At 37.7% G+C, this 24,147-nt stretch overlaps 2 protein-coding genes across 3 annotated transcripts; both read right to left on the bottom strand.

Moving 5' to 3' along the window:
• Positions 1–9,859, bottom strand: LOC128228267 (arrestin domain-containing protein 3-like). Of its 2 annotated transcripts, none has more exons than XM_052939466.1 (7): positions 9,420–9,859; positions 4,566–4,712; positions 2,464–2,690; positions 2,003–2,185; positions 1,707–1,892; positions 750–1,140; positions 1–590 (listed from the first exon to the last, which is right to left on the bottom strand). In XM_052939466.1, the coding sequence occupies exons 1-7, from the start codon at positions 9,532–9,534 to the stop codon at positions 472–474; spliced, it is 1,368 nt and encodes a 455-aa protein (XP_052795426.1). In that variant the 5' UTR covers positions 9,535–9,859; the 3' UTR covers positions 1–471. The 2 variants fall into 2 exon arrangements, with proteins under 2 accessions (XP_052795426.1, XP_052795425.1); XM_052939465.1 differs by lacking the exon at positions 9,420–9,859 and adding an exon at positions 6,492–7,428.
• An 863-nt stretch (positions 9,860–10,722) lies between these two features.
• Positions 10,723–23,730, bottom strand: LOC128228783 (potassium voltage-gated channel protein Shaw-like). The gene is made up of 5 exons (XM_052940284.1): positions 23,114–23,730; positions 21,558–21,743; positions 14,841–15,062; positions 12,591–13,859; positions 10,723–12,279 (listed from the first exon to the last, which is right to left on the bottom strand). The coding sequence occupies exons 1-5, from the start codon at positions 23,219–23,221 to the stop codon at positions 12,103–12,105; spliced, it is 1,962 nt and encodes a 653-aa protein (XP_052796244.1). The 5' UTR covers positions 23,222–23,730; the 3' UTR covers positions 10,723–12,102.
• Between the last annotated feature and the right edge of the window lie 417 nt (positions 23,731–24,147).

Here is a 24,147-nt window from a genome sequence, read left to right as displayed (position 1 = left end):
TTTTAACATACACTTCATACATACATGTATGCAAACAAGTACATATGTATATAATAACTATCATATCATACTTATACAATTAAAATCGCACCAAGAAGCCCGGCATGTTATGCCATATGTTTGGTAGTAATTTCCAATATTCGGCACAGATGATGATGATGATGATGATGATGATGATGATAATAATAATAATAATAATAATAATAATAATAATAATAATAATAATAATAATAATGCACCTTTACTCGATCCCAGTATCACAATAGAAAACGGCTCATTCCCTTTAAAAAAAACTCGATCCCAGTATCACAATAGAAAACGGTTCATCCCATTAAAAAATGCACAAGTAATATTCCAGCGACTACAAATCAAGAACTGTTTCCATTGTAGCCAATTCACGGAGTGGATTTGAACCTTGGACCAATTTACACCACACGATAAAAAAGCCAGTTTTGTGCGTCAGTGGTGCTACTATCTCCAGCGATAGAACGGGTACACCGGATTGAATCCGCGGACACCCGATCGATAGTGCTCGTCGTCCACCTTGGGCCTTCCGCGCTGGCACACGGACTCAACAAATATCACAGATACTGAAACAATATTTTGTAAAAAAAATCAGTTAAAGCGAAATGCAATATCAAATTCCAGAAATCATATAAACATAAATAATTTATAAATAGCAAACCGTAATGACGTCTTCGAAAGTTTATTGGCTGTAATGTGTCTTGAATTATTATGTATAGCCTTACTTCGTTTCGAGTGAGCTGTAGAGCTGGAAGACGTGGTAGATGGAGCATTTGAAGCCCGAGAGGACGGCCGCTGTTGAACCTGACCTTTGTCCGATCCCAACTCTGACCCAGCCGCTCCACCATTGCCGTTCGTCCAAGGAACCACGTGTGACGGGTTTACGATCATCTGGCCGTCCTGCGTGGGCAATACCGGCACTCCAATTGGTCTCTGGGTATTCGGGTTACCATGGTGGTGATTTTCCTGTTGACGTAGAGACGCAGCATCTGGTGACGGTCTAACCACATTCATGTACTGAGGTTCTAGGCGGTAGATGCGGTGGGGAACCGTGCCGACCACAACCTCGATAGGTAGCGACAGGTCAAACGCTGGACCCATAGGATCCACCCGTAGCTGCAATTATTAATTTATTATCAAATGACATCGGGATGCTTTTGATAATACCTTTGACAATATATGGATGTCAATTATATATATTGAAGTACATTTTGTATCTTTGTTTGTCTTTTACCATGGTGATATTTGTATAAGTTAAAGGGACTAGACACCAGATAATACCATTGCAAAAAGAAGAACTTTGATAAAATTGATATCGTTTGGTACAGCGCATTGAATCTTACTTACTGATTTATCACGTCGCTTATGAAACATGTACCTTTCGCAGTTTTTGCGTATTTTCCCAAATCGAAATTTACTGGGTTTGTCTACTACATAAATGCCAGTCGACAAAGCGTCGGATAATTTATTTGTACAAATAACATGACTTTCACATGCTAAATATACCCACTTTAAACTGGGAAACCATTATGCGCTATTTTTAAACGGGTAAACTCAGCTGAAACAGCGAAAGATGTATTGTCGGCCTCATATTAGTTCGTATTGATAATTACATGCTTGTTTTGAGAAAATACTGTATTTGCCGAATTTGGGACCATCTGGCGTCTAGTCCCTTTAAGTACCTCTAGAGTGTATTTAATACTGATGATGTTGCAGCCGATAAGGCAGCTTGGTGGCACTGGGGGCACCACAAGTTCGTCATTGTACCACGTGACCTCCTCACCCCGCCCGATCTTCTGCTTCCGCTTCACTTTGCACACTTGCTGTGACGTGCTCCGGGTGTCATCGTCTGCCCGGAACAGTGTCGTCTGTAATTCAGTATTTCAACGTCAATTTTTATCTCATTTAACCACAGAACAAATTCACACAAATTGTAACCAATCACATGCATTGACATTGAATTAAAAGTGAGACCAACCATTTTAAGCTCTACGGAACAAGACGCCATGCGACGTGATGAGAAATTTGAAATTTCAGCGCCGAATCTGATTGGTTCCCCTGGAACAAAGCCTCTTTTTGGAAGCGCGATACTGGCACTGACTGGTCCAGAGAAACAGCACAGACAGCACATTGTCTTCTCTGTCGACTCCTGAACTGATTTCTGAAACAAAATATCATGGATCATATGAATACAACTTTTCAATATGTAGTCTGACTTTTCCATTAAATACATGTATTTGCCCAAGCCAAGAAAGACAACGTCAGATGTTCTACATTGATAATTATGTACTTGAAATGTATTGAGGTGAATGATTTATATAAGTAAATTTGCTTTAAAAACACTTTTCCGTAATTAATATATACAAAAAGTCATGTACATTGTGGCTATATGTACATTGTGTGCCAGAATGTTTAAGCTCGCGGCAAGAAGGAACTTACGTTCGAGTCTGGAACGCCGTTAAGATCAAGGGGTGAAAGCACACTGAAGGGGACTGACGTTTTCTGGACGATTTGTCTACCCTTGTGGATGGCGGCCTTGACCCAGTAGCGGACGTAGCCGTACTCACCCTCGAAGGAGCAGGGCAAGCGGCCCGGCAGCTGGCACTGGAACGGGTATGAATAGCGGCCCGCGGGCAGATAACACTTCTCCTCCCCGTCAACGTTATCTATGCAGTACAAGCAAGCAGAGGTGTGAGGTGCAGTTTGACACATACAATTGGCAGTTTTGCATTTAAACTGTATAATACTTTTTTGCTATAATTAATATCGTGTGTAATTAAACAAGGGCTATCATAGAAGTTAATGTTCCTTAGGTGGTCTTTTTCCAGATTCCTTCAAAAGTTATTCCATACAGAACTCTGGTTGCCAATGTAACCAAACGAAAAAAACACACTTCTTCTCAGAATCCTGATTTCAACATAATTCCACAGAAATGCTCCTTTCATGTGACCCAGTATCAAATTCCTTCATCCCAACTTGATGCGTAAAAAACATGGCCGCCAGTGGGCGGGGCTACTTTTCACTATTTGTGGGTATTTTCTCGTCGGAATCTGCTGCCATGATTTTAAAATACTGAAATGTTCCATTATAATATAAATGACCCTCTATTTATTTCGTCACCGAGACAACGAGTCAACATCCCATCTGGTACTCCCCCCTACCGCACCCAACCATGCCAGATGGGTAACGCGCAACAACGCGCCACTTTTTTATGGTTTATGTAAAGTACATTTAATATGTCATTCAATAAATCGAAATTACATGTTTACTTATGCAAGATTTTTATTAAAAAACGACAAACAGTTGTCGTCAAAAACGCGATTTTCAGTGGAACTATTTGACGACAGCAATGATCTAAAATTACTAAGCTTCATGACGTTAGTTACCATTTTCGCACGCGCTTTTTGTTAAAATGTACATACATGCGTTGAGTACGTTTTTTTCCCCACAAATTGATCATTTAGGTATGCAAGAAAATGTATCATGTTTTTTTTCCATTCCGGATAAAAAAAAATCCGACCCTCGGGTACGCTGCGCGGCCGGAAACTCGGCAAGCCTGGTTGCCGGCTTACGCGCGTGCGCTGAGGTCGGATTTGTCTACACCGGAAAGACATGATATATTCTTATTCTTAAAGTAGTTCACTAGATAAGCTGTTTAACTTAATGCGGAAATCAGACGATTATAAACATCATGATGATAATGATTGCCAAGTATCAGAACAATCTCTCTTAAACTTGGGAAGAAGTCTGCACAACAACATGCAATGCTTTTATTAAGTGTAAAATTGGAAGTCCATGGACACGTACTTTAAGAAGATAAGGTTGTGTCGAACGAAAATACGCACACTAAATGATGACAACGAGTAACAAATTTTAGCCCATTCCCTCTAAATATGTGAAAGTAGTTCACTCAAGGAAATTTAATATGTCGATAAAGAAAATCAAAATTTAAGGGTACATAACTCTTAAAGAAATTTGCCACAACTGAAACAAGATGCGCAAGGCACTGGTACACTGGATGATGACAAAAGGTCTTAAACTGTGGAAGAATTCGCTTCACATGCACTTTATAGCTGTGATTGTAAAATTAAAGTTCAATTTCAAGGGCACTAAAATCTTGCACTCTTTGTTCCAATCGATTAAAGATTATGTCATAATGTATGTGTACTCAGTTTCAGAGCAGACTATTATAAACTGTGAGCATAAAGGGACATTTCATTTAAAGGGCCATAACTCTTAAAAGAATTGGCCGAAACTGACGAAACGCACCTGTACATCATGGGGAGCGCGTGTACCAAATTTCAGAACTCTCAGTCAGCAACTGTACAAGAAGTTCGATCCATCGTTTGTTTGAATCGACCGATCAACAGACCAACCGACCAACAGTATGATGGCTTCAATATAACTCATTCAAACTTGCAATGGTGATATAAATATGTTGAAGAGTGGCTGAAGAAAACATTATAACATATATTTTTAAAACAAAACATAATATGGCTGTTCTGGTCTACAGAAACATATCGTGTGTTATTGCCACTTACTGTCTCCACACAGGACGAGTGTCCTCTCGAAGTATTCCTCAGAGGCGGCGTGGTGATGGGTGTCTTTAAAGCGGGGCTTCCCGGGACCACGCAGCTGCTGGTTCGTCCAGTGGACGTACCCACGGCCCTTCACAGTGATATAGATACCTGAAGCATATTGTTAACAAATACATTATTTAATTACAGAAGAGTGTCTGGTTTTGTACTTTTATTCAACAAATGCAATTAAAATGTAAACGTTAATTTACTAGTATCATTAATATGTTTTGGGTGGAATATTGGCAGAAGAAAGAGCCATTGAATGAATATTTTGACCACGTATCCGACATTGCGAGTGCAGTAGCAGTAACGTTAACATAACTAACGGATCGGGGGGGGGGGGGGGGGGGGGGGCGCACCCGGCGCGCCGCCTAAAATCGTCCACGATTACTTTTTATGTCAATATCGGAGAAAAAAACATACGCTAAAATATGCACCATTTCGGACTAAAATTTGTTAAAATATTTTCGGAGGAGAACCCCATTCCCCCTGCAAACATTTTAAACTATTAAAATTTCGGTTCTGATGGAGGGGCAAACGGTTGTTCCCCTAAGTTACGCCCCCTATAACGTCAAATTCTGGAACCGCTCCTCAACATAATAAATAAGGGCAAGAGTTAGCATATTTTTATTTGTGTTTTTTTCCAAAGTAATCAATGGTACAGTCAATGGTAGGTTTCCTAGCAGAACAACTGTCTTATTTATTGAATAATCAGAGACATTGATAACACAAAATGAAATTCACATTTCACATCAAAAGTTGATAAATCAAATGAATTTTCTTCAAATTGAATCTAAATGAACATTTCATCGACATTAAATGCGAAATAAATAAAAAGTAGTTAAGTGGATTTGACAGTTAATAGTTTAAAAAAACATTATAAATCATTAGAGTCTGGCGGTACGTCAATGCACGTTACTTATCGACAGAGGCCGACGGGCTTATCAGCTTTCACTACTTCACTAATTGGACAAATTGAGGATGCCCTGATAACGGACCTGATTTCGGCTTGGTAAACAAAACTGGTAGATATATTATATTTTGGAAGGCTTCTGAATTTTGTGTAACTTTTGTAATATAGATGGCGTTCACTGTTGTAATAATTGTATAATATGGAAGCAATACTGCTATGAAATCTAAATGATAATTGATCATTACGCAGATGTGGATAATTGTTTTCATTGAAAAAAACTGTATTTTTTTCAAGGGGAAAAACCGCAATAACTACAATACTCCGGGTAATAATCATGTTGACGTTAACGGAAAATCAGCGTATTTTTACTCTTTGTAAATCTCTTTCAGAAATGTTTGTTAAACATTGACAAATGGCTATAGGGAAAAACTAGCATCAAGAAATACTACAACTGGCGGTATACGGATGGTGAAGCAATTAATCACTGTTTATCTTTTCCGAGATGTCTGCTTCCTTCTCCCATGGTAAACAATAAACATTTTGGGGCCTGTGTTTTAACTCAGAACCTGAACATCAAACCCGGATTTTAACCAAAACCACCAGCTCAGAATTAACCCAGTCGCGCAATATGCCGTTTTATTGTAACACATGCAAGAATCCTCGTCTCTCCGGATTTCCATGAAAGTAATTAAGTTCCTTGGATTGCGACGATGAATTTATAGAAAACAGGATTCTTGGTCATTACAATCGTACAAAGCACTGTTCGTGTGATAATGTTCCAATTTGCAACAAAACAGTAACGCAGATATAAAACTAAACAAAAATATGTTCATAAATGAACATTTCTCTATTTTTAATAATTACAGTGCAATGTCTTATTTTAACCGCTTCATTGTTTTGAATTGAGTTTATAATATATAGTCCCAGAGTTATTTCAAATGTATCATTCTGAAATTTTGCCCAGGAAGCCTTACACGTGAGTGGCATGTGCTGAAGGATCTCGAGGTGCAGGCTCCCACGAACGGCGTCCCCGGCATACACGAGGGATGGAGCCGCCTCTCCGACCCGGCCATCCAAGCTCACCGAAAATTCGTTCACTATGCTCCCGTTCACCATTATATATCACGGAATTTAACCAAGTCTTTGCCCCTATCACCTATAACCAGCACTATTCTACTGCTCACCTTTTGGAAGTACAAGCTTACTGAATATGGTAAGAAACAGTAAAAAATAAGTCCGTCTCATTCAACTACCGAACACGTATCTATTGTCAAACCTTTGAAAGATTGAACACACGGACGTAATTGAAGTACATATAGATATGACATCATATGATAATTTGTTCACAAGCAATGTAATTCGTGCTTCTTTTTGCGCCGAAACTAAAGCCACAAGCCCCATTTGTAGGAGCTAGAATCACACTTGTGCCATGTTAATTCCCGAGAGAGCTCTTAATCCGCCACAGTGATGCAAATGTTCCGAAACAGTCCTTGTTGGTAATATCCATCATAATGTACTCGGTACTTGAGGTTCTAGGCATTCTATTGACGATTATAAGTATTGCAATTACAGTATAGCAGTTCTACGAGCGTATGTTCAAAGTGCTGCACGGTGATTTCATTGTGCAACATTGAGGTAAAGTTAATGTAATGTGATTTATTTGTCATTTATTTGTTATGTTCTATCCTTCCTCGAGAACAACACTTCACAAATAAAGCTGAGACACTGAAACCTTAATATCTTTTTTAACATTTTAACCTCCTCTTCGCCAACCAATTGTAACCCTGCCAACTGATATAGCAGCAGTTTCTGGAGTGAACTGATTGAAAAAACAATGTAATTACATAAAATTACAAGTTCTAAAACCCATTGCCATCAGCTTTAAAATAGAGCTCCGTGCCATGGAATGTGTGTGTGTGCACTGACGGAGGATAGAGAGACTGGGAGCTGAAACACACGCGCCAAATTAATTTAAACGCAGGCGTAACTGACGAAAATCTGTAAAGAACGTAATTGAAATTCTGTGTAGTACCAATATCAAACCCATATGGAATGAGTTTTCTATGATTAAATCTTCATGAATTAAACCAATGCGCAGTGTAAAGGATGCCAGTCCGCACGCCCGTCGTCAACGAGGCAATGTATACACATGTATTCGCTATTGTCGCATATTGTAAACATACAGAACCATTCGCATACCACGGAATATATAATAAGTCCAAGAAATATCTGTCACAAGTGAGCAAGTAGTAAAAGCTCTCGTTAATATTCCAGATCAATGGTAATCATCATTTCCGGTGCTATTGGTTGAAAGTACAACTCGATTTTCTACTTTGCCACTTAGGTATACTTATCTCTGAAGATCCATCAATGGCACTAATCCCGTCATTCTTTAACAGACCATAATACATGTTATCCTATTTCATTGAGAACGCAAGCATGAATACTGCTCATCGGACGAACACAATATCATTATACGTCTTAATTCATGAAATTTCTTATGTAACTATACATTCACTGTAATTTAAACAATAGGAGTACCATGTTGCTAACGTAAGAACACTAGCCGATCCTTCAAAGGAACTTCGTTGAACGTGGTATTAATGAGACCAACATTCTGACAAAGTTTGATGAAATTTGGTTTAACATGAAACCATTTTGGTTGTAACGCTAGTACAACAATTTACCTCATGGCGTAGTTTTTTTACCCCACATGACTTGCTTGATCAAGTAAAACAGTATAGTTAAGTAGTTTGATGAACATTGGATAGAGAAGCGAGGTTCCAAAGTGTTAACACTTGCAGGGGTTTCGAACAGCTGACCTATTGCTCTACTTTTGAAGCAACATGACTCATAACCAAACATGACATAGATAATTTGAAGCACTTCGATTCTATGTATGTCTGAATTCAGACTCGAGACCCGAGGTGATAAATATAAAAAAGCATGAGTATTAACACTAGGTTTTCAACCATTGAACCTAGTTACCTTACAAAATCATGTTCTATCGGATACGACCCAACTTTGCCTTGGTTTCATAAAAAAAACAGTTTATTGTGACACTCATTCTTTTATAGCATTTGTATATCTTTTTTAATCGTACCTGAATTAAAATTCAATCTTGTAATATATTTTTATTTGCAGATGCCATTTATCTGGTATGTTTAATAAACAACATTCTGCTGAGACCGATATCTGCTGGTGTATGTTAATTACTGGACTGTGATGACTATCACATACTTTCAGCTTGAGCTCGTTGCGAAAATGTGAGCTAAAATGGGAGGTCTGAGGCTGGTTATGTTAAAAAGCAACAACAAAGAAATCAATTTCTAATACTAGTAGTTGTTGAACATTTTCTGAACCGTCTATATATTAATTCACATGTTTAAAATAAAACAGTCATTAAAAAAAACACATTTTACACCAGCATCAGCATATCTGATTGTTTTAGGGTTTCTTAAAATAACAGTTAAGTTTGATTGGTTCGAATTACAAACTCGTGGCAGTAACTTCACTTGTAAAGACGGATGAGTGACAGGCGACCATATCCTGACATGCGCGAGACCCGCGGGAGGCCGCATATGCCGGGGATATATGACTTATTCGTCAAAACGTTCCGCGATGTGCACGTGTGACGTTATCTGACATGTACGATACGCAACATGGATCAACCAACGTAATTTGCGCCACGTGCACAATGTTAGTAAATTCTTATTTGTAACGACCCTCGTTCTTTTTCTCTCGGTAGCACCTTTTTTTGTAAACGAAAACTAACATCAATTCCGAATGGAATTTAAACATTTTAAATTTCATTATAGATTTCGGTTTTATTATAGATAACGCTTGATAATAACAAAGTGAAATATTCGATAAAACACAGACACGTGACACGGTGTTTTTACCTGAGATCCGGAGGCCGTGGGATATCTCGAGCACCAATGTGCCCTGTACGTCCTGGTTTGGACAAAACAACTTCCGGGAAAGAGCCACCTCGAACCGCTCCAGCTTTTTTCGCATGATTGCGCCCTATAGGGACGCCCACAGACGTCAAATAATCTAGAAAATCCCGAATGTCGCTAACTGCGTGATTTCGCCCACTCAGAAGATCACGACTGTTTTTTTTTCAAGATGAAACTGAAAGGAGAATGTGTCTCAAAACGTGTCAACAGTTCCGCTTATATTTCTCATTTCCTAAAGCCCAAACTTTTCTCCTAAAATTTGCGTCCAACCATTTGCAAATTTAATCTATTTCCATTTTGAATCTTGTTTCCAAGATAGATCCAAAGCTAATTTTTCATCTGGAAATAGTCTTATCTTCATACATCTTCCGACCGGCTTTGATACTCTGTGGAGATTTGATATGCACGTCAATGATTGATATTTTCCAAATATTTTTACTGCGCGGTTCTTGCTAATTGCTTTTCCAAGAGGCCAAACCTCACGGTCAGCGATTAAAGATCATTGGCCATTAACGCTAAGAAGTATTGCACTTTACATGTTGTCAAGATATGTTTAAGACATGTGTTAGTTTACATTGCGCTCTCGATCTTAAAACATATGGCTTAAAAACAGTGAAAACTATAATAAAATGATGTATTTCTTTTTTCAACTAAGTATCTTCACAAAACAGCTTTCCTTTCTCAATTGTTTTATTGCACTATAATGACTTCAGCTATCGAGCACCAACGATATAAAGTTCCACTTTTCCAAGGAAACTTTCTGAAAACGGGGCAATGGCATACTGAATAATAACTAGTTCCAAGTATGTATACCCGGTAATTACTGTCAGTCTAGGGCAGGGGTGAAGGCGGATCTCTGATTCTCATTACTATTTGTCCAGATATTGAACTCTTCTGTCGCCATGGGTGTCACCACTGATTAACGATTAACACTTTATCTGTGTTCAGCAGTTCCATGGTAGCTTTTGTTAACAACAAATTAGTTATATATGAAAGTATTAATTCAGCTCCACCAACCAAACTGTACGTGTTACTTTTTGAAAAGTAAACAATTATTCAATAAGGTCATGAGTAGTTGTGGAAATAGTTGTTAGTTCTACACAATTCAGTATAAACTGTAACAATTTCCACACAGAGTTAAGTCCCATGAAGAATCAGGAATAGCAAGACAGTATTGATAAATCATTTTTTATTTGAAATATATATTCAATAATGAAGTCTTTTAAAAGTTAACAAAGCCATTTAAAGCCATTCGTAAACGGTGTTTGATAATTGGTGTGAGGATAATGGTGAAGTGGTAAAAAATGTGTTATTTTATTAAGTCCAGCAGCAGCCAATTGTACAATACTTTGATAAGTTGTTCACGGGTTATCTTTTTGTCTTATCCACTTATGTAAACGATTTTATTAGTCAGTAGTTATTATTGGATAAATATTATCCAATCAACAAACATTTTGGATAACTTTGGCCAAACCAAAACCTTAACTAACATTTTACAATTGACTACAGGTCTCTTTCTAAGCATCCCTGGTGTCAGATATTTTGAAACATACCAAATGGCTACATGGGGCATCGTCTGATATTTGAAAAATAATTAATTCAGGATAGGTAAAAAAAGAGAAAATATATATATGTTAACAGATATTATATAATAATATATATAAGGCCCAGGTGGCATTATAGCTGTCATTGACAAGGAAGAAATCACAGTGATAGTACAAAAAGTTGTCATTGACAAGGAAGAAATCATAGTGATATATCAGTTGTCATTGACAAGGAAGAAATCACAGTGATATTACAGGTGTCACTGACAATGAAGAAATCACAGGGATATTACAGCTGTCACTGACAAGGAAGATATTACAGTTGTCATTGACAAGGAAGAAATCACAGTGATATTACAGTTGTCATTGACAAGGAAGAAATCACAGTGATATTACTGCTGTCACTGACAATGAAGATATCACAGGGATATTACAGCTGTCATTGACCATGAAGAAATCACAGTGATATTACAGGTGTCACTGACAATGAAGAAATCACAGGGATATTACAGCTGTCACTGACAAGGAAGATATTACAGTTGTCATTGACAAGGAAGAAATCACAGTGATATTACAGTTGTCATTGACAAGGAAGAATAACAATGATATAACAGCTATCATTGACAAGAAAAAAGTCACAGCGATATTCTGCAACTAGAATAACCGAAACCTGCAGCTATTCGATAACAATAATAAAGGAAAACAATATTTAAAGATATCATATTTCAGACAAATGTTCAAAGGAGAATGGGTACTAAAGACATTACAACATAAATGGAACACCTGTAACAATGATAACCATGAAAGATAATACTAGCGTCTAAGGATAGAGCGATAAGAGGTCACATGAGCACTGTCACATTATGCCAATTTTATCTCCAGGTTACCCTAACATGCCGAAGAATACACGGACTACCAGACCTGCGAATACATAGTAAACCACTATAAAGATTTACCTTTACACTTATTCAATGAGAAAAGTTGATAAAACTCTACAGTTATAACATTTATAACTCTGCCGGGGGTATGCAGTTTAACCACCCTTTTTGGACATGTCATTCCAAGAGGCCCGTCAGTATTGTTTATGTGGTTTTGCCTGCTCCTCCACCGGGCCTCCTGCGTGTGTCTGAGGGGATCTGGTGCTGCTGGCGGCGCACCTCCCGCCGCTGGTTGATGAGGTCCAGCTGCCGCTTACGCTCCTCCCTCCGTATGCGGTCAACGTCCGCGCAATGGCTCAGCAGCCGCTCAGTCTCCTGCAGCTGCAACACCAATAGGATATAAAGCTCATACATATTTGTTAAAAGAATAAATTTGTCATGCATTTTTCATGATTATATTGATATGATTTTATGTTAACTGATTTCATTTTCAATGCAACTAGCGACAGACGGGTGGTCATATTGGGGTTAAATTTGAGAACATTAATTTCAGTAGTAATTAAAACGTCAAATATATGAGCAACACCAACGGAATATCAATGTTAAATGACTTAGTACCGAATCGCTAATCGATCCCAAAAAAACTAACGAAGATCTGATTTTAATTCTTAAGAAGCCGAATGTAGTGATACCTGTTCCGATGAGACACTGCCCTGTGAGGGAGTCCCGGGCAGGTTGAGGGATAGGGAGTCCGCAAGAGAGAAGTCGATACTCTCCGACACCGTCTTGATACGCTCTGGTTCCTCCACTGGCGTCAGAGACGACGCATCCTGGGACATCATATCATGGGACGTCGTATCCCGTGACGTCATCGGTTGGTCGTCAGAGTTCTTTTCGTACATCGCACCTGGCTCTGTAGCATTGTTGCTCAGCAACACTGTAACATTTTGCCTCTTTGGTGGTGTCGACACATCTGCCGTCGCTTCCTGTCCATACGGCGGGTCCCGCGGGGTGTTCATAGTGTCTATGTTATTAAAGTCTGTTTTTGTTCTGTTTTTGTCTCGCCTCCACTTAAGCTTTTGTAAAAATTCAAGAGATTTTTGGTTTTTAAGGAAAATTTTACGTTTAAGTTCTTTTCGCTTGTGTACCGGTAGTTTTATTCTACTTTGTGCGTGTGAATAATACAACGTGAAATTATTGACAACGATTGGTACAGTAAAGGCTACAGTTAAGACACCACATAATACACAGACGCAGCCGATCAAAAAGCCTCCCTCCGTCTTTGGAACAACATCTCCGTATCCGACTGTTGTCATGGTGACGAGAGCCCACCAGAAGCCCACGGGAATACTGTCAAACCCATCCGGCTCCGCGTAGAAAATGATGCTCGCGAAGATCAGCACGCCGGTAAACAGGAACACAACCATCAACAATAACTCTTTAGTGGAAACCTTTATGGTGTATACCAGGATTTTAAACGCACTGTAATGTTTCATAAGTTTGAAAATCCTTAAAATTCTCACAGTTCGTAAAGCCAGAAAGGCCCTAAACAAGTTACTTGTTTCTTTTGAGGATCCATACGGGTCTGCTAGTTTCAAAATAATGCCAGTTAGGTGCGGCACGAGGCACAGGAAGTCGATAACATTCAGTGGTGCTTTTATAAACTTTATTTTGCTTGGGGCGAAGAAGAAACGGGCCACAAACTCTATGGTAAAGTAGACGGCGCACACGTAATCCAGGTACGTCATGGCGGGGTGGGGCTCCGTCTCAGCGAACAGGTACTTGCCGGCCTTGAACTTCTCCCGAATACAGTGGTCGCGGGTCGGCGAGAAGAAGTGGTCGTACACGGTGGTGTTGTGGGGCATAGCGCCCGGGATCGGTACCCGGAACCAGTGGTACGTCTCCAGACAGAAAATCGCGATCGACAACACCACGAAAAACATGGACACAACCGCGTAAATCTGAAAAAGAAGACACAACAACAATGCAAGCTAGTTCCGTTGGGACCATTTTATTTCGATTATTGTATTTTAATGGGCTTCTTTATTATTCAAGTGCAAACTATTTTTAAGAATAAATAACCAGCAATTTGACATGAAAATCATTTTAGTTCAGTTCAGGATTCATTTCATTTCAGGCTTCATTTATAATTAAGATTTATGAGCCATTTACTGTTATTAATTGTATGTTTGAGTCTGAGCTCGTGTTGACTAACTGTCATGTCATTAACGGAATTAATCACTTTCTGTTTCATAAGCCACATGGGGTTATTGTTACAATACTATATTTCCGTATACTGGTATTGCATTATCATAGTATGGCAATCTATAGCGCTGGCTAAACTGACACTAAGTTCATCACGTGCCATCGTTGTACCTAGAAAGCCATCATTATTCTGGTCAGATGCCGAGTGAGCTGCTTATATAATCGATGTTCATCTTATATTTTATTATGGGTTCAGGAAAATAGCACTAAATAATCATCTTCCACATTTCAAACTAAATAACCTTATAAAAACCATGCAGCTTAAGCATAAGAAGACAAGACCTTGAAACCCCGGTTACACTGTTCATCACTCGAAATCAAGATGAAGTCAAAATAACTTTGAAAACATGAAAACCTGCCATGCAAACATTGTATAAATCCAAAAGGGGGTGGGGTGAAAACCGTCTTAAAAAGTGACAATGACGTGATCACGAGAGGTTTAAAGAAGAAACATTCCAGTGAAATTATTTCGAACAGGGGACATCTTCCAGTTTTGAAAATACTATTGTTCAATATTATTGTTCATAGTGTTCACCGGTATAATTGTGACAACAATCTATATGTTATATAAGTGGGAGTGCACGAATAAAGTCCATCTGTCAAACTAGTTCTTAGTCTTGCAGGTGTTTTTTTAATTATTGATCAAAACGCACAATGCTGTTAGATTATGTTTATACCTTTGCGCCACGAGAGGTGGTTGGCTCCTCTATGAACTGCCAGGTGCGGTGGCGAAAGCGCTGGAAGGGCGTCATCTTGTCGTGCCACGCCTCCTCGTCGTTCTGCTGCGTGAAGTTATCGTCCAGGGCCGCCAGCGTCTCCCGGTGTTCCTTGTACTTGGAGTAGTGGCCCCAGCAACACGGCTCAATATCCAGCTCAGTCAGACCCCAGAATTCAAGCTCCTACAAGATTCAAGAGTTTATACAACGTAATATAAAGAATGTGCATTGTTTGATTATCTTTGGTGGAATTAGAAGTAACGAAGTTTAATTGCTTAACAAACAAAACGTGTAGCTATACACATTGAGGAGTTCTGCCTCCATGGTTGTAACGAGGGAGATTTTGCTACTGTTTAAGATTGTAAAGAATGCGAATGGAGAGTATGGCAAACATTTGTCATGCCATTTGACGTCACTAACACTAGAATATGTACAGAGAAACATATACAGAGGTCTGCATGTAGTGTTTGTTAATTGAGTTGTATTACTGTTATTCGATAATTCTTTTAGGCTATTATGCACCAGTCAATTGTAACCACGGCTTCCGCAGGTCCGGGGAATAGCGGTGACTTTGGCTTTTGGTCCAGCCAAGCCCTGGTAAAATCCCCGCCCTGCAGGAACGAACTGATGGTTAAATCCCCGCCAAATGCCTCCAGATCCCAGGGGCAATAGGTAAGGACCCCCCCCCCCCCCCCGCTATTTTTTGCGCGAAGACAAAACCACCGCATGAACCCGGCACTGCGGGGCCACCTGAAGGTAAATACACGGCCCATTTCCCCGGCTATCCCCGGTATACCCCCGGACCTGGGTGGGCCGTGGTTACAATTGACTGGTGCATAAATGATAAGATTTCATATCTAACTATATACTGCGTTTATATGCCCAGTACTTGCCCATGAGCTAAATTAGCCACCAGAGGCAAATCGACCCACATTGGCAAATAGGCGCCTGGGGTATTTATTGGACGTGTTCATACGGCAGTTGAGAAAAACGAATATCTTAAATAAATATCAATGGTTTGTGTTGAAAAATGCATTAAACATAACGGTGAAGATAATATTACTAATAGATGGCTGATTTATTTGTATTTAATACCACTGTTATTCGCTAAGCGATAGGAAGTTATAGTATTTTTTTGGAAATAAATATAAAATTCGTGTGTCCTCCAAAACATACTGTAAAACTGTCAAAAAACATTAGTCTGCACGTGTTCATGTTTGTTTTAATGTTCTACAAAGTCAATCAAGAATCGGGTATGTGTTTTAATTAATACATTTTGAAGTTTAGCACTCCGTTTTAATACGTATATGTAAGTATATGAGTCACAAAGAAAAAACAAATATTTGTTTTAATCTTTAATGTAAAACTCTTCGAAAATCGAACTACCCCCGTGTGCAAATCAGATGTTGGTTTGGGTTTATACTGTTATATATGTATATATATGCTGGAACAATTATATACTATTACAATGAAACTAGAAAATTTAAGACAAATTGTTTAATTGTCTAAGTTCATTATAAGGTGACCTAGCTGCATTATTTTAGAGGGCATAAATCTGGATTAGTAGAGAATTTTCGAGAATTTTCTATTAAATCCATTGATAGAAGTTTAATAAGAAACAAGATTATTATAAATTTGAGAGAAAGTTCTTGGCGTTCTTTTGGTTGGATATAAATTGTGCTCATAGAGTGTGTTCAACATTGTCTTTAGATTTAAATATGTGGACATTAAAAAACAGTCTTAGTGAATATACTTTGTGTGCTTTTGGACTTTGGACATTTTTTTAGTGAAGGTATTTAAATTTAAGCAAAGTTTTTAGAAAATTAATTCTGCTACTGTTTTTGTTGCTGGTTTCTCTTTCTCTGTTGCGATTGGTTGTTGTAAATTACAACATGAACTACCCACGGGGGAATTTAACCCCAACTCGAAACCTGGGATAAATTCCCTCCCCCGGGGTTAATCTCGTCATATATAAAACTGGCCATAAGTATATATAATAATTTGTGAAAGCATTGCACGTGTATACAGTTTACATGACCAAAGAGTGTATTAATGCATGTAAATGTTAGCATGATGTATTTCTCTTGTCAGCAGTCTTACAGGGCTTCTAGAGAAAATAAACCAGGCAATCTCACGCTGTAAATTTATCGCCTCAAATCTCATTGTCACGGTTCTTTATTCATTTCCGGTTTTCTCCTCGCAAATATGGCATTGTGGGTAGTGGCCGGTACGCCGCGCGTTTCAATAACTCGCCGTACATTGATTACCCTGACCTTCTATTTCACTTTATATCAGTTTATTAGGTTCCAAGACATTCCAAACACTGGTTACCGGAAATAAATGCGCTTCAATCGAAACCGTGCAGTCCGTGGGTCGATACTAGCATCGGTTGTGTGTATGTTTGAAAGCAGCTTTGTATTTAAATAGACATTCCTTCTTGGAAGGAACAGCGTGGCACGTGCCGCCTGACACGGGAGCCTCCCGGAAAGCCGCCTTTGAATGGCCCGGAAATTGGACCATGTTAGAACGGCACATGCAGGGCGGAGACAATAAAGACTGGAGGATATAGGTATGCACAGATTAAATGTCATGAAGGCCCAATATCGATCTAACGAGTACTGACGCTTGACATGTTAAAGCAAGCTTTCAAAAGATATACAAATCAATACGAGTAAAATTGGTCATATTGCAAATACTGTAAGTTTGGTGAAACTAGATAGAAAAAGTGGCATCTAGAGAGTCAACAGTATGTTTTCCACAATTATTTATTCTGCATCATCATCTTTATTGGATTTTAAGATTCAAGGTTGAACCATATTTATTAAATAATGTATACACATGCATGTTTCTTGTTACATGATATATTTAATTAACATAACTGATCACGTAACATGAAGGAAAATTTCTGAAGAACTGTTAACAAATACTTTAAGTATATTATGTTAGTAATATAATGATACTAATTTTCTTATATAATAACCAAATAACCAAAAAATAATACATTTAACACGTTGAACAAATGCTATATGCTATTTTCAAAAAAAAAAAAAAATTTGTGTTGAAGTTGGACTTCTTTAATTATTACCATAAAATAACAGTTCAAAGACAAGGCGGGGTTAGACGATATTCGAGCGCATAACAAAAGCTTCATGAATAAATGTACTTGACCGTACAAGAAAACTAGTGCTCATTGTCTGTGAAAGTTCAAAAACTAATCGAGCAGGCATAACAGCGTTAAACCAACATGGAACTTAAATTTAAGAAGAAAAAAAAAACATAAAAGAGATACTTATGAAAGGTTGGATTTGAAAAGTGAATAGACGTTGCGATTTCAACTTTGCAATTTCAAAGTTGCAACAACGTTATAGTTTTAACGTTGAAACAATTGTAACCAAGCTCTTAGAAAGTGTGTAGTTTAAATTTACTTATAACTATTTGTATGTATTGTCCAAGATCAAGGTATTAAGTTTCTTTATCTTAGTGTTCTGTACCACTATGAATTCTGTCAAATAAGACTTAAAATCTCAAGGGAAGTAAGTTCGCGCAAGGTTCTCGACACCTCTTCAATCTTCAAAGCGGAGCGGAATTACGTACATACTTTTGCAATTTCAACGTTGAAATAGCGTTGCTGGAGAGGGGTTGAGAGAAGAGGAGAGGAGAGGAGGAGATGGATTCCGAGTTTGAAGCGTGGATCAAACGAACAGTTATGGAGAAAAAGTGTACTGATTGGCTAACATTAGACACGTGATTTTAAGTTTTGCTCACGTGATTAAAAGCGCTAAGATGATTGGCTCTGATGTCATGATCTAATCATTCATCTGAATAGTAAACAAAGACATAAATACTTAAATATATTTATAAAAAAGAATATGTTTTATTGTTTCGGGTGTATTGGATAACCTCGTTTCACTATTTATGGAAGAATAACAACACGTGTTTGAATTGAAATGTGGGCATTTATTCTAGCGTGTCTTTTAAAGTAAATTTTCCATATCTGGGCTGCTTATGAGCCGCGACAAGGAACAGCGGCCAAATGAAATCAACGTTTGCGCCAAAATGCACTTGTCCGCTAGGGGGCGCATTAAAATTAACTAACTACGGGATAGTTACCAAAAAATATACACCACGTTAAAGTACAGTTATTGATAATTGTTTGTACCGAGTTTCATGAACATCGACCGGCATTCATTTTTTTCGGAGGAAAGTGGTCATGTACGTTATTATAAGTATGGTAATGAAGTTGGGAAAAATGTGATTCCACAAGGGTATTGACAGGGCTTTTCGTTTGTCCTACTTTGTACCCGAAGTGACCCGTTTTAAATTTGACATAACTTTAAAACGACGATAATTCTGCATGTCCAAATGTCTAAGTGGCATTAAAATTAGGTCGAAAATGTTGATTTTTATTTAACATCAAGTGTAATGTGCCTTTCATTTCGACATGACATGACTCACAGAATCTCGACCTGTAACTCGACGACAACTTTTCTAAACAAGTTCCAGTTTACATGTACTTTTGATAGAAAGTCTGGATTAGCAGGGGAAAGGAAAAAAACTGTTATTTTTTCACCGATGAGGTACTATTTTCTTACAAAATTACGCATACATATTCGTTATGTCCGACACAAGTGATTGGCATAAACATTCTAGTGATTTAACAATGTTTATGTATATAGTGCAATCTGTAGCAACCAATGTGTAGCCCCAAACAATCTTATTTGCATTTCAGAATTACTTCCGACAAAAGTGTAGCTATATACGCGTAGATAGACGATTTCCAACTCTGCCTGCTTAGAAATTTGAGACGAAAAATCTATTTACTTTTTTATATTTTCTGCGCACTAAGATACACAGAACATAGGGGCTTGTAGGTGTAAAGGGTCATGGGAACGGGTATAAAAAGAAGCCTCTGCATTGCTCTAATTTAGAAACCATGAAGTCCTAGTGGCCCACTTTTTGAATCGATATAACTCAAATATCTAATCTGATCAAAATACATATTTTGAAAAATGTAGTTTGGAGAATTTGTAATTACCATCAACACTGTCGACGGCAGATAATGACCGACCGCAACAGAAATCAACTGATAGCAAAATATGTTTTCCTATTTATGATTGACATTCAATTATGGATGCTCAGTGTTTTGGGTATTGCCAAGCAAAACAACAGTCTTAAATGTTTAGAAAATATCATTGGCAAACGGAAGAGCATTACAGCAATATCCTTATGACATACAGTTTTAGAAAATATCCTTAGTATTAACCAGTTACGGGCAGAGAGAAAAACAATCAAGCACCGATGTAAAGAAAATTAACATATTGAACAATCTATAAGGCAATTAGGAAAAGTAACTTCGAATTTCAGATACTGTTTCTCCAGGCTGCCGACTATAAACGTGTTGGGTTCTATTAAAGTGTGGCATTGTCACGTTCATCTGTAACTGTATCTTTCTGTTACAGATTCGATTGATACATGAAATAAACTATATTTATTCACGGCGATGCATTAGTCGAAATCAATTTCCTTTGGAGTTAATAACGATTATGAAATATTCAGAAAGATGAAAATGGTTACAAATTTGCTTTATCTGCTGATGAAAGAGAAGAAAGAGATGAAAGAGGTGTCTTAATTGCTCTTTTTGATTAAATCGCAACTACAACGCATTTAAAGCGCAGTAGTAATAACAATCATAGTTTTGTTCTCCAGGGCGTACCAATCTCTCAGAGCGGCTAGGCGCAAAGGGCTGGGACAATTGTGCGGACACAAAGGGAGAATAGGGACCATAATTTGAGTTTAAGTTAAAAGATCTTGTGTCGATATACGGAAAGCAGTGGTAAGAGTGTGTAGGGGCAATGTCCAACTAGTCCCACCCGGTTCTATGTCAGATTTACGATAAACATGTAAACATTTTAAATGCAATCAGGTATAGCTCCAATATTTTGATATATATAATACAAGAAACACATATATTAATGTTTTTTTGCGTATAAAAGCTCTACACTGACCAACATGCACGAACCGTTAACTTACCCGCTTAGGGGTTTTGCGATTGTTTCCGTCAGTGTTTTTTTCATATTAAATCGGGATCTTTCCGGGGATTTCATTCGCGGAGAAATGAGCGTAAACACTAAGAAATAGTTAACAATAGAACATACTGTATACAACCTTAACGGTTCAGAAGAGCGGAGCTAGGTTGTTAATGTTTTATTTAAAACTGTTAGTCTTAACGATTTAGCGTGGTTCTTATGTGAGGCCTATAAGCGATTTCATTGGCTGAAAATGTTATAATCTTATACGTGTAAAACAGAACAGAACATAATAGAAAGATGATTCATTTTTACAAAAAATAAAAAAAAGTTGTTAAAATGGTCAATCTGTGAGAGTGCAGCATTAAATTTCAAAACAGTAAAAAGTAGCAAAATGTTATTTCACTGTTTGAACCAGTTTAATATAACTTTTGTTTCACTGATAAACAACCGGAAAGCTTATAATGAGTATCAGTCGTATTAAATAGCTATGAATGTCATAGTATAACAAGTTTTGAGTGTTTTTCAAAAAACATGTTAAAAAACAGGATGGTTTGATGAAGAAATATTTTTTTATGAAACGTTGCCCGAATAGCACATTTGCAGGTGTGGTCTTCTAAGTATATCAATTTTAAATATATTTCTTACGTACACCTTGAATGATGTTTCCACAGAAGTTTTGGTCAGTATGCAGTTCCTCGGTGCGGTAGTAATGCATCACCATGGAAAAGACGCCTGGATGGCGGTCAAAAAAGAACTCGTGGCGCTCCGCGTCCCATGTGCTGTCCGCCGGTCCCATGACTGCCAACAGCGCAAGCCGCGTCCCAGGGATCCGCTCCTGTAGGATAGGCCGGTAGTCACATTGATTTGAGTGTGGCTTATAATTTCTAGCTTTAGTTTGCTGGAAATCATACCCTATTGGAATCACTCAAGGAATAGTACAATAAAAATGATATGAAAACATATATACGACTACCTTTAAATGAAAATGAGTACAAGTATTTTGCTTAAAAGTCGACGGGCATTTTAAAAGTCCGTTGGTGATTTCTTTTTACATAAATATTGTATACAACATAATCTAACAATCAATTGAGCAATAAGTGATCTAGTAATAATTTGTTTTTGTAGGTTTATGCAACGGAGGTTGCCGTATACCATTCTCATCCTGGTTCCCTTATGAATTTCCAAATTCGGCAGATTTTACAAAATAAGGTACAATTTAAAACATGGCTGTCACAAAGCCGCTTTTAAGTTTAAGGATTGCAAAGTTTTGGTGAAACGCGCATGGATCACTGTAAAATAAGATGACATGCAAAACCTTAACCAATACGACATAAAGGTGTAAAATTTGCATTACATGCAAGATAGAGTTATAATAATAATAATAATAATAATAATAATAATAATAATAATAATAATAATAATAATAACTTTATTTAACGAAGGTTACATACTAAGTGTACAATCATTACAGACATAATAAGCAACATACAAAACATACAATCACACTATCACTATCATACATTTCTTCGACAAACACAACTCAGTTTAATATGATGATTATAAATTACAATAATTTCATACTGTCAATAATGTAGATATATTCAGTAAAACCACATTCAATCAATATATTTTCAACATTTACATATTTGGTAGTATCCATTATAAGTTGTTGCAAGAATGTCATATACGTACATTAACATAATTATCATTATCAAAGTTATCATACTTACTTGTAAAAATGATTGATTATATATCTTTACATGTCAAACCTTAACCAGAATTTTTAAGTTGAATAAGAGAAAGGCAACATTTATATTATATGCAAGATAGAATTATCTCACTTGATTTATTAAGAAAGTTGTATGGTTGGAAGCCCTTGTATAACGTTTCAATACAGTGTATTTGCTGAAATATTGACTAAAATGTGGTTACATGCAAAACCTTAACTAAGTTATGCAAGTATTTGCATTTTTTTCAATTAAGTGTAATATTACTTCATCAATAAAGTAGGTTGGATAGTTGGGGACATATGTCTTAAGTTTCAAAGCAATACTTGATGTACTTTCTGAGTAATGACTTAAAGGTGCTTACGTGCCAAACCTTAACCAAGGTATAGATATAATATGGCTCTCCTTACTGTTCGAATAGTCGAGCTTAGAACTGGGGCGTACACTATATATGTTTACTAAACGCTGTTTTACGTACCAGAGTGGAACGCCATGTCTCAAACAGCGTGCCACCAACATTGATGCGAACGCGCGTGTCCTGTGCGTGTTCCTCCTCCGCCGCCCGTCCCTTCTTGATATACTCCATCACCGCCGCTTAAAGCCTCCAGCGCCAAGACACAAATGTCACATTGTGCTGTGAGGGGTCTTAAAGCTCTGCCGTGAATTTCTGTGGTTTAAAACGCACCGACGATCACTTGTTTCCAGTTTGTTATGTTAGTTAATAGCTGATTGAGACCGTTTTTCTAAGCGGATTTCATGTTCACTAAATCTGTGTAAATCACCTGTCGCTGTATATTTTTATTAAAAGCTCCAGTATACTCTCTTTTTGAGTCGTATAAGATGCTACATATATGTATCCGTTTGGGGTACCAACGAGCCTTTAACATACTCTCAAACAAAATCGCCGTAGATGTCGCGAATAAGTCACAGATCAATACTAAAATACAATATTTAACAAACAATGAGTATTTCACAGAACTGAAAGCAATACGTCCCCTCTACACGGATCTATAGCGCACAAGGCGACACGCCGTTACCATAGTAGTGCCTAGTCCAAGGTATCGCGGCAGCATTTACGGAGTTTATTAAATTCCAATTTCATAGTAAATTGAAAATGTAAAAGCCCTGCAGCTGAAGGTGTCGTTATGAATGTTTGATGAGGAGCAAGACTTAATGAAGCGAAGAATCGGCTGCCGGAAGCTGGTGACTGAACTATTGGCATCCAAGGCAATATTTGCAAATCGCTACCATACTGTCGATAGCGTACTCTACCCCAAGGGAAAACATCACTCAACGTTTATCAATTAACAGCTTTAAAGTTATAATTTATTAATCATGTGTTGTTGTCATTGTCCGCGATTTTTCTTGGCAATCCGTGTATAAAAAACAACAACAACATTATGTGTACTTATCGATTTTGAAGAGAAGCATGGTCTTATTAGTACTGCATATTTAACGAATCGTATTTAACAACACTTTCCCAGTTTCATACATATCGAGCGGTGAAAGTGA

Source organism: Mya arenaria, chromosome 3 (genome assembly GCF_026914265.1).
Source record: "Mya arenaria isolate MELC-2E11 chromosome 3, ASM2691426v1".
Taxonomy (NCBI): domain Eukaryota; kingdom Metazoa; phylum Mollusca; class Bivalvia; order Myida; family Myidae; genus Mya; species Mya arenaria.
Note: the sequence above shows the minus strand (reverse complement) of the source record. Positions and strands in the feature narration are given on the sequence as shown.

What these genes read in the sequence shown, in the direction of transcription:
- LOC128228783 (XM_052940284.1), bottom strand. Translation starts at nt 23,221, where the DNA reads ATGGAGTATATCAAGAAGGGACGGGCGGCGGAGGAGGAACACGCACAG. An exon ending in AGACATGGCGTTCCACTCTG is followed by an intron (nt 21,744 to 23,113) that starts GTACGTAAAACA and finishes CCTATCCTACAG; the next exon opens with GAGCGGATCCCTGGGACGCG. An exon ending in GCAGTGTCTCATCGGAACAG is followed by an intron (nt 12,280 to 12,590) that starts GTATCACTACAT and finishes TTGGTGTTGCAG; the next exon opens with CTGCAGGAGACTGAGCGGCT.
- LOC128228267 (XM_052939465.1), bottom strand. Translation starts at nt 6,633, where the DNA reads ATGGTGAACGGGAGCATAGTGAACGAATTTTCGGTGAGCTTGGATGGC. An exon ending in TCAGCACATGCCACTCACGT is followed by an intron (nt 4,713 to 6,491) that starts GTAAGGCTTCCT and finishes AATATGCTTCAG; the next exon opens with GTATCTATATCACTGTGAAG. An exon ending in ACTCGTCCTGTGTGGAGACA is followed by an intron (nt 2,691 to 4,565) that starts GTAAGTGGCAAT and finishes TGTACTGCATAG; the next exon opens with ATAACGTTGACGGGGAGGAG.